The sequence below is a fragment of the Molossus molossus genome, unplaced genomic scaffold, assembly GCF_014108415.1.
Source record: "Molossus molossus isolate mMolMol1 unplaced genomic scaffold, mMolMol1.p scaffold_m16_p_10, whole genome shotgun sequence".
NCBI lineage: Eukaryota > Metazoa > Chordata > Mammalia > Chiroptera > Molossidae > Molossus > Molossus molossus.
Window position 1 is genome coordinate 109,237,256 of NW_023425345.1, and position 17,764 is coordinate 109,255,019.

General features: G+C 40.3%; 1 protein-coding gene across 1 annotated transcript in view; it reads right to left on the reverse strand.

Moving 5' to 3' along the window:
• PARP4 (poly(ADP-ribose) polymerase family member 4) overlaps nucleotides 1-17,764 on the reverse strand; it is a 141,430-nt gene that overhangs the window by 84,920 nt on the left and 38,746 nt on the right. Inside the window, exons 12-15 of the mRNA XM_036252164.1 lie at nucleotides 12,989-13,126; nucleotides 7,104-7,199; nucleotides 2,853-3,036; nucleotides 2,510-2,666 (exon numbers count right to left, since the gene is read on the reverse strand). Of these exons, the coding sequence (XP_036108057.1) occupies nucleotides 2,510-2,666; nucleotides 2,853-3,036; nucleotides 7,104-7,199; nucleotides 12,989-13,126 (575 nt within the window). The remainder of the gene's footprint in view (nucleotides 1-2,509; nucleotides 2,667-2,852; nucleotides 3,037-7,103; nucleotides 7,200-12,988; nucleotides 13,127-17,764) is intronic.

The following is a 17,764-nucleotide window of genomic DNA, read 5'->3' on the forward strand; positions in this document are numbered from 1 at the left end:
TTGCACATTTTTTATACAGTTGATCACACTCAATACATTTGTAAGTTTTCTCCCAGGTAAGAATTCTGTTATGCTCCATGAGGCTTAAAGCTCGCCAAGCCTGCCATACCTCTGTCTGCTTTCTCTGAAAGACGTGTGTTCTGATATCCAGTGAGGTGTGAGCCCTGGCGATAGGCTTTGCCTCACACACACGCTACACATGGTTTCTCTCCACGATGGAGTCTCTGACGTTGAGTAAGGCTTCAGCACTTGCACAGGTTTTATCTCAATAAAATTCCTTCTACTTGAATTCGTCGATGTTCCCCAAAGCTTGAGCCTTGGAGAGAAGCACTGCCACGTAAATCGGGTTTATAATGTTTCTATTTCGTGTGCATTTGTGAGGCATCTCTCCAGTGTGGGTTTTCTGATGTTGACCTCTGTCTAAAGTTTTTACTGCACTCAATACATTTTTCAGTTTTCTCTCCTACATAGATTCTCACATGACTCCAAAGTTGTGAATGTCTAGAAAAAACTTTCTCATATTTCTTTCATTTATAAGGTTTTCTCCTGTATGAGTTCCTCGATGATCCAGAAGGCCTTTATGTTTAATAAAAGCCTCATCACACAATTACATTTATGTGGTTTCTCTCCAGTATGTATTCTCTCACAAATCCAAAGTTGTGAATATCGAAAAGAAAACCTTCCCACACTCACTGCATTGCTACGGGTTCGCTGGTGAACTGCAAGGCATGAATGTCCACCACATGACTTCCACGCACGCTGCAATTACACGGCATCTCCCTGGGTGGTCTCCGGACGTGCGCAAGGTGTGAGCACTGACTACAAGCTCTGCCACTCGCTGTCTGTAAGGTCTCTGTCCAGAGTGAACTGTCTCTTGATACCTGATGCTTGAGCGTTTGCTGAAAGTCTTCCCACAGTCCTTTCATTGGTAAGAATTTTCCCTAACGTGTGTTCTTCTGTACCATATAGGTAACAATAAATCTTTTTTTTTTTTTAATCCTCACCCGAGGACATTTTTCCATTTTTTTGTACAGATAGAGTGGGAGGGAGAGAGAAAGAGAAACATCGACGTGAAGGGACACATCGAGTGGCTGCCACCCGCACGACCAACCAGGGCCGGGGACAAACTGCAACCGAGGTACATGCCCTTAGCGGGAACCGAACCCGGGTCTCTCCGGACCGCAGGCCGACGCTCTAACCGCTGAGCCAAACTGGCCAGGGCGGTAACAATAAATCTTTTAAAATCGTTCTACATTTATTAGAAATGTTTTGAGTCTGAGGAAAAAATCTGAAGTGGTGACACGGAGGAACGAGCACTAGCAGATTTCCGAGGTGACTGCAGCCACAGGTTTCTCCTCGCTGTGAACCAGCTGCGCTCAGCAAGCTGCACCTGCAAATGGAGCCCAACCTGCTTTCCAAGTACTTCATAGACACGTTTCCTGCATCATGTTAGTTTTAACTAATTCCTTGTACATGGCTTGGCATGCATAAAATATTGGTGTGCATTATTTCTTACAAAAACACTGTGTTTTGAGGAAAATTTATTGAGGGTTTATGATGTTGATCTTTTGTACAGCTGAAACTTTTGCTACAGAGAAAAGGCACCCTCTGTAATTTCCCACATCGTATTACCACTCGCTCTCAAACTCATGCATATTCTCCCAGAGGTGGACACCCTTGGTGCCATGTTCATATCTTTCCAACATCAATGGGTTGAATGATTCTCCTCTGTTCATTTCCACCTGGTAACAGTTACTATAACAAAACCCAGCAGGACATCTTCCTGTAAAACCGCCCTTCCTTCCTGACTCTCCTCTTCCTGGGGCTTTTGGTCAGGTAAGAGTATTCTGACTGCCAGTTTCTCCCCACCCTGAAGTCGTAAGTTTCTGATAAAAAAGACGTTGATCACAGTTAAAAATGTCTGTGTTTTTACAATGCTATAATAAACACAGTGGTTGGGGCTTATGATTTCCTAGGAAGCTTGCATCCCCTACTTATCTGCACTACTGCTGTGTGAGGGGCAGGACGCAAAGTGGGGCGTCCACACTTGTCCCGAGCAGTCCTCTCAGCAGCACTGTGGGGTGGCCACTGGTCTCAGGCCCCAGAGAGGCTGATGCCTGGGGACATGAGGTGCTTTGTCACAGATCGCAGATCGCACAGCCTGGTGAGCAAACCCAAGCTCCCGATTCCAAAGCTGAGCCTTCTGCCTGTCCCACCAGCCTCCACCACACCTGCTGCGCACTGACATCTTATGTGTCAGTGGGTTTTCGTGATTAGCCTGAGGTGGATGAGCTCAACGTTGGTGTGTCAGTGAAGTAACGTAATTCTGGGATCCCTTAAACTCTCTCAAGCATCCTGGTTTTCATTTTTACAAAATAAAAAAGGAAATGAAACATTTATATCTGAGGCCATATGTATAGTTACCAAACATGAATATACATTCCATGGAAAATATAATATTGAGTTTTATAAATAGCATATGAAACAGCATTCAAGAAAATTGTCTTACCTTCAACCTTTGAAAAACCTGAAACCTCAGGTGTGTGTTCCTCTAAGTCAACATTATTACAAGAATGAAAGTCCTTTACTTCATCCCCAGGTATGCAAAATTTAATAATATATTTCATTTTAACCTGACTGGTTTTATAGACCACAAATTCATCATCCTAAAACAAACAGAAACAGGTGGAAAAAACCATTATTGGCACGTTTTCATAAAAGCAAAGTTTCGTGTTTGCTAGTTTCTGAATATGAAAATATTGAATTCAGACACTAGATAAACAATAATTATTTAAACTTCAGCATATTTAGTAAACACAGGAGTCTCTCTGCCTGTTTCTTGATACAAATACCTCAAAGTCTGTGGTGACAGTGGCTGTTTTAGGAACCCCATGGACACTGTCATGACCAGGTGGCGCTTCTGCCAAGGAGGGGTCTTTCTTGTAAAAGTCCATGCACTTCCCAAGGGCGACATCACAAATGGCCAAGAGTCTGGTGCCGTCTGTCCCTCCCGGGTGTGAGTACTTAATACTTGTACTGCATGTGAGAGAAGTAAGTACAAATGTATAGTTCATTGTAACATGGCAATAACATTTTATTATATACATAGAAGATAGTATTTGAAAAGACCTTGCTAGTAGATCATTCCAAATTTTACTGTTATTAAAATATCTCTGAAGATTCATTTAGAATTTCATTGTTCATTTATTTATTTAACAATCCGATGTGACAGACACATACACTGCTCTTCTACTGTGCTAGGCAGTGCTGAAAGCACTGTGTTCCCAGGGGAAGAATTCCACTGTTCCCAAATCTTCATTAGCTACTAAAATATCCATATTTCAATCCAATAAACACAAGAGTGGTTCAAGAGAAGGACAAAAACACACCTTATTAATTAAGAAAAAGTAGATTAATTCTCTGCACCAAAGCTCAGAAAGGACATTAAATACCAAGTGAGTAAGAACTGATCAAAGGGAAAGACGGGTGCTATATTGTCATGAGTCTTCTGAATCCAAAAGGAAAAACAAAAATTTCCAATCCGCAGTTTTAATAAAAACAGCTTTTACTATGAGGAACACAGATTGGGAAACCTCTATTTTCTCAAAGATCAAGACCAAAATGTAAAACATTGCCTAACGACCATTTGTTCCATCCTCTCTGACTTGTACTTTAAAAAAGATCAATGTCCCCCATTCCTCTTACACACCTGACCCATCTATGGGGTCTTCCTCTCACTACAAACATGCTAACTCCTTCCCATGGAACCTGGACCTGGACTTAGCCCTCTGGCCCTCTCCCGATTGCTCCCTCACTGCCCCCACCCTTCCCACCACCCACCACAGAGTCTGTGACCACTCTCCTGGCTTGTTTGCTGACCACTTCTCAATCCACTGCAGTTGGCTCTGTTCATACATCTTCACTGAAACCATTCTGTCGAAAGTCATCAAGAACTTCAATTTGGTTCAATTCGTTTGAATGCCAATTAATTTTTTAATACAATTTCTTTATTATTTTTTAATTGTAAAAATCCAATTAAAAATGGGCAGAGGAACCCTAGCTGGTGTGACTCAGTTGGTTTGGGCATCGTCCAGTGTACCGAGAGTCCACCAGTTCGATTCCAGGTAAAGGGCACATACCCGGGTTTCAGGCTCCATCCCCAATAGGGGGCATGCAGGAGGCAGCTGGTTGATGGTTCTCTCTCATCGTTGTTTCTCTCTGTGTGTCCCTTTCTCTTCCTCTCTCTCTCTCTGAAAATCAATTTAAAAAATATTTAAAACAAAAGGGCTGAGGACCTGAATAGACACTTCTCCAAAGAGGGCATAAGGCAGTTCCATTTTTTATTTTTTTGAAGAACCTCCACTCTGTTTCCCAAAGTGGTGCTCCAGTCTGCATTCCCATCAACAGTGCATGAGGGTTCCCTTTTCTCCACATCCTCACCAACATTTGTTTGTTGATGTATATTGATGACAGCCATTCAGTAGGTTGTCTGTTCATTTTGTTGGTGGGTTCCTTTACTGTGCAAAACTTTGTAGTGTGACATAGTCCCATTTGTTTATTTTCTTTTGTTTCCCTTACTCAAGGAGATATATAAGAAAAAATATTTCTAAGAGAAATGCCAGAGATCTTACTGCCTGTGTTTTCTTCTAGGAGTTTTATGATGTCAGGTCTCACATTTATGTCTTTGATCCATTTTGAGTTTATTCTTGCATATGGTGTAAGAAAGTGGTCTGGTTTCATTTTTTTGCATGTTATCTGCCCAGTTTTCACAGCTTGTTTGCTGACCACTTCTTGAGCCACTGCAAATCGGCTCTGTTCATAGTCTTCACCAAAACCACTCTGTCAAAAGTCACGACGGACTTCAATTTGGTTAAATTCAACTGAATGCCAATTAAATATTTTAAAAATATTTAAATATCTAATAATTTTCACTTTGAAATATTTTGTACATAAAAGAGCACTTGTAATATAAATGTTAAGTTTCAATAATTATAAGACACCCATATAACTGCCACAATATACATGAAGCACTTAGCCAGTGCTTAGCACAGGGCAGGTATGAAATACACTATGGCTATTATGAGGACAGATTTAATTATTAACAAGGATACTGAAGATAAAACAGCCCTGGCCGGTTTGGCTCAGCGGTTAGAGCGTCGGCCTGCGGTCCGGAGAGACCCGGGTTCGGTTCCCGCTAAGGGCATGTACCTTGGTTGCAGTTTGTCCCCAGCCCTGGTTGGGTCATGTGGGTGGCGACCACTCGATGTGTCGCTTTCACGTCGATGTTTCTCTCTCTCTCTCTCCCTCTCACTCTATCTGAACAAAATATCGAAAAATGTCCTCGGGTGAGGATAAAAAAAAACAAACACAAAAACAAAAAAAAAACATTATTCCAGGTATATGGAGTTCATATAAAATAAACTGTTTAGAAGAGAGGTCATGTGCTGTAGAAGTCAAGATTCCTGGCTCAGGAGAAAGACAAAATACTGTGTGGCTATGGGCAAGACACCCTCCCTGCCCTGTGTTCTCCCTGTGATAAGATGATGACAATGAGACAATCGGGATCAAGGAGTTGTCTAAGGATTAAGAGGGCACATATGTGTAAAAGATCTTAAGGCAGAAAAATCACTAAGATGATTTCAAATACAATTTTCCTACTATCCACCACAAAAGACATGCTCGCACGTGCTTCTACCGTATGTGCTTACACTGTACATGCTTACACTGCATGTGCTTATGCTGTACATGCTTACACTGCTCATGCTTACACTGTACATGCTTACACTGTACATGTTTACATTGCACAAGCTTACACTGTACATGCTTACATTATACGTGCTTCCACTGTACATGCTTCTACTATACACGCCTACACTGGCTGCTCTCCATGCCCTGTTTTTTTCTTTTCTTTTTTTTTAAGATTTCATGAATTTTTAAAATTAAATTCATTGGGGTGACATTGGTTAATAAAATTATATAGGCTTCAGGTGTACAGTTCTATGGTACATCATCTGTATATTGTGTTGTGTGTTCACCACCCCAAGTCAAGCCTCCTTCCATCACCATTTATCCCCCATTTACCCTTTTATACCTGCCCTACCACCTTTCCTTCCAGTAATCACCATACTGTTATCTGTGTCTATGAGTTTTTGTTTGTTTGTCATATTTGTTCATCGGTTGCTTTCAGTTTTATATCCCATATGTGAGTGAAATCACGGTTCTTAACTTCTTCCGTCTGACTTTTGTTGCTTAGCATGATATTCTCAAGATCATTCATATTGTTGCAAATTGCGGTATTTCATCCCTTCTAATGGCTGAGTAGTATTCAATTGTATATATGTACCACATCTTCTTTATCCAGTCGTCTGTCTAAGGACTTTTTGGTTGTCTCCATACCTTGGCTACCATGAATAATGCTGCAATGAACATAGGGGTGCATATATCTTTGTGAATAAATGTTTTCAAATTTTTCAAGTACATACCCAGAAGAAGGGTTGCTGAGTCATATGATAACTATTCTTAATTTTTTGAGGAGCCTCCATACTGTTTTCCATAGTGGCTGTACCAGTTTACATTCCCACCAGCAGTGAATGAGGGTTCCTTTTTCTGCACAATCTTTCTAACACTTATCATTACCTGTCTTGTTGATAATAGCCATTATAACAGGTGTGAAGTGGTATCTCATTGTAGTTTTGATTTGCATTTCCCTAATAGCTAGTGAAGTTGAGCATCTTTTTATACATTTTTTGGCCATCTGTATGTCTTCTTGGGAGAAATGTCTGTTCAGGTCTTCTGCCCAATTTTTAACTGGACTGCTTTTTTGGTGTTGAATTGTATGTGTTCTTTATATATATTGAATATTAAGCCCTTGTCGGATCTATTGTTTGCAAATATCTTCTCTCATTCGATTGGTTGCCTTTTTTTTATTGGCAGTTTCTCTTGCTGTGCAGAAGTTTTTAGTTTGAGAAATAAATGAGTTACCTATTTCCTGAGTGAGAAATTCCTCACCAGGGTAAGACAGAAAAAAGCACACAGCAAGCATTCAGCAATGATTCCCTGATAATGGGTATGAGTAACACGATTAAGGATATAATCATACGAACCTGAGTGAATTGCTGAAATATATACCACTCCCAAGATTTCCAATGTCTGTTCTTTTCACACCACGATCTTCAACTACTTTGGGCAAAAGCAACCCCCTAAAAAGAAAAGGGCATTATAATGTTTACTAGAAAATAATAAATTTTTTATTATAGCCTCATAATTCTAGCAGAGGCAGGTGCTATTTAAAGGGTATTACACAAAGTCAAGTAAGCCAGACACAGAAATACTGTATGACCTTCTTATATGTGAAATCTTAAAAAGTCGAGTTCATAGGACTTCTAGTCAAGATGACAGCATAGGTAAACGTGGTATCACCTCCTCCCACAACCACATCAAAATAACAACTAAACTACAGAACAATCATCATTCAGAACTGCCTAAAATCAAGCTGAATGGAAGTCCTACAACTACAGAATTAAAGAAGCTACATCAAAACTGGTAGGAGGAACAGAGGCCCAGACAGGGTGGTCCTACACCCATGTGTGTTGGATAAAAACTAGGAGATACCTAGGCTGTGAAGGTCCTCCTGAGGAGCAAGGGGTCCCTGTCACACACCAGGCCCCCAGCTCAGGGTTTCAGTGCCAGGAAGAGAAGTCCCATAAATTCTGGCTGTAAAAGCCAGCAGGAATTGAGGCTGAGGGAGGCTGAGGCTGCTAGAGTCCAAAGACATATGGGGAAGAACTGAGTTTTCTGGACAGATGTGCTGGTGGAGGCTGTTGTTCCTTTGTTGAGCCCTACCCCATGGGGCCAGCAGACAGGTGCCACATCTGGGACTCTAGCAACCTGGCATCCACTGTTCGCCCCGCCCTGGTGCTTCCCTGAGGCCCTGCCCCACTCAACTTTCAGGCCCATCCAAGTTGTTTCCAGTGGCTTTACCATAGGAATGGCCTCCCTGGGCTCATGCTTCGTATTTTCCTAAAATCTCTCAAAGAAGCCGCAGCTTGCCTCAGCGAACCCCATACCTCTCTCTAAGTGGCCCCAGGCTTGGCACCAGCAGCGGCCAGCCTTAGTTCACAGCCTAGCCTCTCCTGGGCACCTCCAAGCCCAGCACAAGAAGCAGCTGAGCACCTCCAAGCCCAGCACAAGAAGCAGCCATCTGTAGATCACTTTGTAGCTTATGCCTGGTGGCCCCAGGTAGAACACAGGCAGTGGCTGGCCTTGCCCCAGAGCCAGCACACCCAGTAGACAGCTTCAGTCCACATCGAAGAACTACAACCCAACCATCTCCACAAACAACACACTCAAAGGTGGACTCAGTAGGCACCAGAGCCCTGCTGAAGTAAGTCTTTCTCTGTGTGGTGGGCCCCTGCACAGCTGATCCTCCAAGGTGGTCAGAGGTTGGTGGTCAGTGTGCACAGCCAGTCCTTGCAGCTGATCAGCCTGAGTAAATCCCTCCTATTTATGTGCCAACAGTAATAAAGACTCAATTACAACAGAAGGGTGTAAAGTACACACTAGAGGTGCACCTCAAGTGCTCAACTGGGGTGATCAGGGAGGCTGTGCCACTGGACCCTACAGGACACCTACTACAATAGGCCACCCTATGAAGCCTAATACATAGAAACAATCTCAGGAAAGCAGCCCAAATGAGGAGACAAATGTCCCAAGTGAAAAAAACAGAACAAAACTCCAGGAAAAGAACTAAACAAAATGGAGATAAGCAATCTAACAGATGCAGAGTCCAAAAAATTGGCTATAAGGATGCTCAAGGAATTAGTGAGAACTTCAAGGAAGTTAATGAGAACTTCAAGGAACTTAGTGAGAACATCAACAACATAAAAAAGGACCAGTCAAAAATAAAGGAGGCACTAACTGAAATAAAAAGTAACCAATAGCCCGGCTGGCGTGGCTCAGTGGTTGAGCATCGACACATGCACCAAGAGGTTGCTGGTTCAACTCCCGGTCAGGGCACATGCCCAGGTTGCGGGCCAAATCCCCAGTTAGGGGTGTGCAGGAGGCAGCCAATCGATGTTCTCTCTCATTGATGCTTCTATCTCTCTCTCCCTCTCCCTTCCTCCCCTTCTAAAATCAATAAAGAAAAAAAATTATTTTAAAGAATAATTTACAGGAAATCAATAGTAGAGTAGGTAAAGCCAAGAAGCAAACCATCAATTTGGAATATAAGGAAGCAAAAAACACTCAATCAGAACAGTAAAAAGAAAATAGAATTAAAAAATGAGGACAGTGTAAGGAGCCTCTGGGACAACTTCAAGTGGACCAACATTCACATCATAGGGGTGCCAGAAGAAGAGAGAGAGCATGAAATTGAAAACCTATTTGAAAAAATAATAACAAAAAACTTCCCTAACTTGGTGAAGGAAATGGACATACAAGTTCAGGAAGCACAGAGTCCCAAACAAGATGAACCCAAAGAGGCCCACACCAAAATACATATCATCAAAATGTAAAAGGTTAAAGACAAAGAGAGATTTTTTTTTTTTAATCCTCACCCAAGGATATTTTTTCAAATATCTTCAGATAGAGTGGGAGGTAGAGAGAGAGAAACATTGATGTGAGAGAGACACACATCAATTAGTTGCTTCCCACACGACCCTGACCAGGGCTGAGGATGAACTGTAACAAAGGTACGTGCCCTTGGCTGAAATCAAACCCGTGACCTTTGGTCCACAGGCTGATGCTCCATACCCTGAGCCAAACCAGCCAGGGCCAAAGAGAAAATCTTAAAAGCAGCAAGAGAGAAGCAGTTCATTACCTATAAGGGAGCTCCCATAACCCTGTCAGCTAATGTCTTAAAAGAAACTTTGCAGGTCAGATTGGACTGGCAAGAAATATTCAAAGTGATGAAAAGTAAGGACCTACAACCAAGATTATTCTATCCTGCAAAGCTATCGCTTAGAATTGATGGATGTATAAAGATCTTCCAAGACAAGAAGCAGCTAAAGGAGTTCATCACCAGCAAACCAGTATTACATGAAATGTTGAAGGGTCTTCCTAAAGAAGATAAAAAATATGAACAATAAAAAGGCAATAAATACATATCTATCAACAACTGAATCTACAAACAAAATGAGCAAGCAGAACAGAAACACACTCATAGATACAGAGAACTTTTTGTGGGTTGCCAGATGAGAGGGGGCTTTGGGGATGGACAAAGCAGGTAAAGGTATTAAAAAGTACAAATTGGTTGTTAGACTGACAAACCTCAGAGGGCATGGGGGAGGGGGAGCAGGATAAACCAAAGAACTTCTATGCATGTGTGCATAACCAGTGGACACAGAAAATAGCTGGGGAAGGCAGGTGGGGACAGGAGCAGGGAGGAGGGGAAAAAAGACAGACATGTCTAATACTTTCAACAATAAAGATCTTTTTTTTAATGTCTAACTGGTAGACCCAGAGAATAAAATGGAGGTTTCCAGGTACTGGAAGAAATGGGGAGATGTTGGTCAAAGGGTATAAACTTTCAGTTATAAGATGAATAAATTCTATAGCTGTAATGTACCGCATGATATTACAATTAATAATACTGTGTTTTCACCATTAAAAAAAAGTAACTGTGAGATATGGAAATGTTAATTTGATTGTGGTTATATTTTTATAATGTATACCTTTTAAAATCATGTCGTACCACATAAATACATACAATGTTTATTTGTCAATCTCATACCTCAATAAAGCTGGATAAAGATAAATACACCAATTAAAAGACAAAAAACAAATAGCATGAAATGAAAAAAGAAATGTGTTTCAAAGTAACCCCAGAGAAGGAGTTTCTGGGGCCATGAAAATAACCCCAGGCTACAGCCTGTTTCTTGTCACAGTCTTAAGTAGCCCCAGGTGTCTAGCTGCTCCTCCTGTCCCTGGGCTCAGCCTCCTTCAGGCCCAAGCCCCACAGTGCTCAGTGGGACAGCGTTTAAGCTCAACACCAACTGCGTTTCACCCCTGCCCAAGGTCACATGCAGTTAGTATTGACCTGTGACATTCAGACACTTCACATTTATCTCTGGGAAGGTGGGAAAAGGAGGTATCTGCCTTTTATTATATAAACACCTACTCTTTGAATTTTGTATTATGAGAGGGAATTACTTTTGTAAAATGTCTTTCGGTTTTAGTCCTCCTTAGAAAGTGCATTCCCACTCAAAGGTTACTATTTTTTTATATTCTCCTATGCTTCCTTTAGTAACTTACAGTTTATTTTTTTTATTTTTATTTTATTTTATTTTTTATTTTAATTTTATTTTATTTATCCTTACCCAAGGATATTTTTACATTTATCATCAGATAGAGTGGGAGGGAAGGAGAAGAAGAGAGGGAGAAAGAGGAACATCAATGTGAGAGAGACACATTGGCTGCCTCCTGCACGACCCGACCAGGGCCGAGGACAAACCACAACCAAAGTACGTGCCCTTGACCAGAATCGAACCCCAGAGTCATTGGTCCGAGGGCTTTAACCACTGAGCAAAACTGGCCAGGCTACCACCTCACTGTTTTAATTAATATAGCTTTGTAATGTATGTTTAATGTGTACGCTGGTTAATCCTTCTTCCAGAACTATCCTGGTAATGTCGAATTTTAAGAAAAATGTGTGCTGTAGAATCAGTTTTTTATTTTTTATTAATCCTCACTTGAAGATATTTTTTCATCTATTTTAAGATAGGGAGGGAGTGGGGGAGAGAGAGAAAAACATCGATTTAAGAGACACATTTTGATTGGTTGCCGCCTGCATGACTCCAGCTGGGACCAGGGATCAAACCTGCAACCCAAGTACCAGCCCTTGAGTGGGAATTAAACCCCCAGCCCTTTGGTCCACAGGCAGACACTCAAACTGCTGAGCCAACCTGGCCAGAGCAGCTTTTTATTTCTTTTAAGAAAATCTTCTTGCACCCAGCTGGCTGGTGGGGCTCAGTGGTTGAGCACTGACCCTGCACCAAGAGGTCACCAGTTCAATTCCTGGTCAGGGCACATGCCCAGGTTGTGGGCCTGGTCCCCAGTGGGGGGCATGCAGGAGGTGGCCAATTGATGTTCTCTATCATTGATGTTTCTCTCTCTCTCTCCTCCCTTTATCTCTCTCTCAAATCAATAAAGAAAAAAAAATTTTTTTAAAGAAAATCTTGTTGGTACTTTTACTGTGATACCACTAAATTAAAGGTTAATTCAAGAAAAATTGGCATCCTTCTAATTAGTACAAGTGTCTTCTGAATCCCTCAGTGGCCATGGAAAGTCTTTTCCTGATAGATCTTGTCTGTTTCTTTTTAGTTTCTTATTAGCTATTTAATTAAGGATCTAGATTCAATCATATTTTTCCCTGCTTCCTAAGACTTCTGTTTCAGCACTAATATTAAGTAGTTATTCAAAGCAAACAGAAAACTGTAGTGATGTATTAAATAGTATCTGAACACTGTAATTAGACCTTTCGCTAAGTTTTGGACTATTCCTAGATTAGATAGATACACATGGACGACTCATAAAATACATAATCACCTTTCTTTCTATTTAAACATTTTTATTTATTAATTTTTAAGGGGCGGGGGTTGAGAGTGAGATGGATTTGTTTTTCCACTTATTCACTGGTTGATTCTTATATGTGCCCTGACTGGGCATCGAACCCACAATCTTGGTGTATCAGGATGATGCTCTAACCAACTGAGCTACCCAGCCAGGGCTGATAATCACCTTTCTTGATATGATACTCTCTTCAAGAAGCAATTCATACCCATACACTACACTTAAAATATATATAATAATAAACACATCATTTAAATCATATATTTATAATTTAAAGTGTTTGATTTCTTTGGAATGAAGTTAGCTGGCTGATTTTAACTGAAAAGACCCATCTCATATGTTAAAAAAAAAACAACTAAAAGTCAGACACTTCACATTTGGAAGGATGGAACCCTGGCGAGCGAAGACGGCACGCACTCACCGGGACAGGATGCCCACAAAACTCCACGCAGCAGAGCCGTGCAGCAGGGTCTTCACATTGCCAAGTTGGCTCATAAACTCGATGGTTTCACTCACTCTGCCAACTCTAAATATCTGCAGGATGTCCACTGGACTTTCACTGTAAGAATCAGCAGAAAAACCTTGAGGTTACATAATTGAAAGCAAAATGAAAAATCATTATCAGCACAAACCACAAACAGCCCAAATGTCTGATGCAATGAATCAGAACACATTATATCTTTGAAATATCATGCAGCCATTACAGCCATTAAAAAATCACATTCTAAATTCCAAAATGGCAGCAGAGTGAATGGAAGCTACACAGACGATCTGCCAGGACCAAACTGAAATTACAACTTAAATAAAGAAAAATCATTGGAAAAAGCAACAAAAAAGCAGTTTACGGGGACCATATAACCAGGGACACTGAATCAATCCTGGTAAGATTGTGGAGGCCGAGAGGGGGTCTGTGAGCCCACAGATAGCAGAGGTCTTAGCTGTGAGCAGCACCCTCAGGGTTACACTCCCAAGAGGCTCCATAGCAGAGAGCCGGGACAGACCCTAAAATAGCCACAGCCACTCACCTTGGGCTCCAACAGAGGAACGTCAGACTGGACTGAAACTGTGTGGGGACACTCAGGATTTGGAGAGTGCTCAGAGCTTTTCCTGAGTTGCAGCCACACAGGACAGTGGCCATTATACCCCTTCCCAGGGCTCTGGGGAGAGGCGGTGGCCCTTCCCATGGAGATTCAACCCCACCCAGGTGGCCATTGAAATACAAATTGAGCCCTGGCCAGTTTGGCTCAGCTGTTAGAGTATCTCCCTGTAGTCCAGAGAGATCCGGATTCAGTTCCGACTAAGGGCACGTACCTTGGTTGCAGTTTGTCCCTGGCCCTGGTTGGGTCATGTGGGAGGCAGACACTCGAAGTGTCCCTTTCACGTCGATGTTTCTCTCTCTCTCTCTCTCTCTCTCTCTCTCTCTCTCTCTCTCTCCTTCTCTCTCCCTCCCACTCTATCTGAACAAAAAATGTCCTTGGGTGAGGATAAAAAAATAAAATAAAATAAATACAAATTGAAGCTCATTAACAAACAGCATCTGCCCGACCCTGAGGAAATCTTCCTACCCTAAACACCTGAGGGAGTTTTCATTCACCTGAGAAACCAAGGCTATTCAAGTAACCGTGATTAGTACCCTCCAGGCAAAAACCTAGAGCATAATTGAACCATTCCTGGGCTTGCAAATCTACCCAGGAAAGTAAGCGTTGAGAGTGGTATTTAATGTGGGTCCTCCCACTCTCATCCAAAACCAATAGAAGGAGCCACAAACAACAGAATACCAACACCTAAAGTAAAAATTTGGTAGGCTTCAAAACACATTGAGATAGCCAAAATGGTGAAACAAAGAAACAAATCCCAAATGAAAGAACAAGAGAACTCTACCAAAGATGAAATAAATAAAATGCAGTTAAGCAAGCTATCAGGGGTAGAATTCAGAGCCATAATCTTGAGGAAGTTCAACAGCATGAGTAAGGATATCAGCAGCAAGAGCAAAGAGAGAAACATTGAAAATCAACCATTGGAAATAAAAAAAACAGCAAAAAGAAATGAAGAATGACATAGCAGAAATAAAGAACACATTGGAAGGATTAAACAGCAGACTAGAGGAAGCTGAGGACAAGATCAGTGAATTAGAAGACAGGGTAGAAAAAAATCAACCAATCAAATAATTAGAAAAAAATGATTAAAAAAACAGAAAGCCAGCTTAAGACAACTGTGGGACAACTGAAAACATAATAATATTCACATCATAGGAGTCCCCGAAGAACAAGAAAATGAGCAAAAGTTAGAGAATATATTTGAAGAAATAGTGACAAAAAACTTCCCTAATTTGGTGAAGAAAGAAGGCATTCAAGTTCAAGAAGCACAGAGAGCCCCAAGTAAGAAGAACCCAAAAAGACCCATACCAAGACACATAGTAATTAAAATGACAAAAATTAAAGACAAAGAGAGAATCCTATAGGCAGCAAGAGAAAAGCAACAGGTAAACTACAAAGGAACCCCCATAAGGTTATCAGCTGACTTCTCACAAGAAACACTACAGGCCAGAAGAGAGTGGCATGAAGTAATCAAGGTCATGAAAAGCAAGGATCTGAATCCAAGACTACTCTATCCAGCAAGGCTATCATTGAAAACAGAAGGTCAAATAAAGGGCTTCCCAGACCAAAAAAAAAAAAAAAAAAAAAAAGGCTAAGGGAATACATTAGCACCTAAACATCACTGCAACAAATCTTAAAAGGACTGCTGTAATTAGTAGAAGAAATAGGAAGAAAAATATAACCACACTAAACAAAAATGGCAATAAATCAGTACATATCAATAATCACCTTAAATGTGACTGGTTTGAATGCTCCGATAAAAAGACAGAGTACCTGATTGGATAACAAAGCATGACTCATGTATATGTTTTCTACAAAGGCTCACCTCAAAACAAAAGACTCACGTAGGCTGAAAGTGAAGGGATAGAAAAAAGTCTTCCAAGAAAACAAACAGAAAAAAGCTGGGGTAGCCATACACATATTTGAAAAAATAAATTTCAAAATGAAGGCCAAAACTAGAGACAAAGAAGGTCACTACATAATATTGAAAGAATCTATCCAACAGAAAGATATAACCTTGGTAAACATATATGGACCCAATATAGAAGCACCAAAACATCTTCTGGAGGACTTCAAAGGAAAAATCGACAGCAATACAATCATAGCAGGGGACTTCAACACCACATTGACATCACTGGATATATCCTCTAGACAAAAAATGAACAAGGAAACAGAGACTCTAAATGAAGCACTAGACCAAATGGATTTAATAGATATCTACAGAGAATTATACAGCAAAACTGCAGAATTCACATTCTCAAGTGCACATAGGACATTCTCAAAGATGGACATGTTAGGACACTAACTAAGTCTCCACAAATTCAAGAGATTGTAATCATCTCACCAGATCAAAATGGCATGAAACTAGAAATCAATTGTAACAAGAACATGCAAAGACATTGGAACACATGGAGGCTACATAGCATGTTATTAAACAATGAATGGGTTACCAAGGAGTCAAGAAAGAGATTTAAAACTCCTGAAAATCAATGAAAATGAACACACAACAACACAAAACCTATGGGAGGCAGTGAAAGCAGTTCTGAGAGGGAAATTCATAGCACTACAGGCCTACATCAAGAAATAAGAGAGATTTCTAATAAACTATCTAAACTAAAATCTTAAAGAACTACAAAGCAAACAAAAAGAAAACCCCAGAGCACGTAGAAAAAAAAATATAGTAAAGATCAGAGCAGAAATAAATGGCATAGCAACCAAAAAGTTCATTCAAAGGATCAATAAAAGAAAAAGCTGGTTTTTCAAAAAGATAAACAAGATTGATGGACCCTTAGCTTGACTCATCAAAAAACTAAGAGAGAGAACCCAAATACACAAAATCAGAAATGAAAGAGGAGAAGTAACAACTGAAACCACAGAAATACAAAGCATGGTTAACAAATACTATGCACAATTATATCGCAACAAATTCAACAATCTAAGCAAAATGGACAAATTTCTAGAAACACATAGTCTCCCTAATCTGAACCAGGAAGAGATAGAAAACTTGAACAGACCAATAACAACTAAGGAAACTGAAGATGTAATCAAAACTCTCCCAGCAAACAAAAGCCCAGGCCCAGATGGCTTCACGAGTTTTACCGAACATTCAAAGAAGAATGAACACCCATTCTCCTCAAACTATTTCAAAAATTCAAAAAGGAGAAAGACTTCCAAACTCGTTTTATGAAGCCAGCATAATTCTAATTCCAAAACCAGAAAAAGACACTACAAAGAAAGAAAATTACAGGCCAGTATCCCTGATGAACATAGACACCAAAATCCTTAACAAAATACTGGCAAATCTGATCCAGCAATACATTAAAAAAATTATTCACCATAACCAAGTGGGATTCATCCCAAGGATGCAAGGCTGGTACAATATTCACAAATCAATAAATGTGATACACCACATAAACAAAATGAAAGATAAAAACCACATGATCATATCAATAGATGCTGGAAAAGCATTCAACAAAATCCAGCACCCATTTCTGATAAAAACAAACAAACAAAAAACTCAGAAATGTGGGAATAGAGGGATCATATCTCGACATAATAAAAAACATACATGAAAGACCTACAGCCGACATCATACTCAATGGCGAAAACTAAAAGTATTTCCCTTAAGAACGGGAAGAAGACAAGGATGCCCACTTTCTCCACTCTTATTTAACATAGTACTGGAAGTCATAGCCACACCAATCAGACAGGAAGAAAAAATAAAAGAGATCCAAATTATTAAAAAAGGAGTGAAACCGTAATTATTCACAGATGACGTGATACTATACATAGAAAACGCCAAAGACTCGATCAAAATTTACTAGACTTAATAAATGAATTTGGCAAAGTAGCAGGATATAAAATTAACATCAAGAAATCGATGGCATTCTTATACACCAATGATGAACTCACAGAAAGAGAAACTAAAAAAAAACAATCCCATTTACCATCGCAGCAAAAAAATTAAGATACCTAGGGATAAACTTAAACAAAAAAAATAAAGGACCTATTCGCAAAAGACTACAGGTCATTGAAAAAAGATATAGAGAAAGATATAAAAAAGTGGAAGCACATACCTTGTTCACGGATTGGAAGAATAA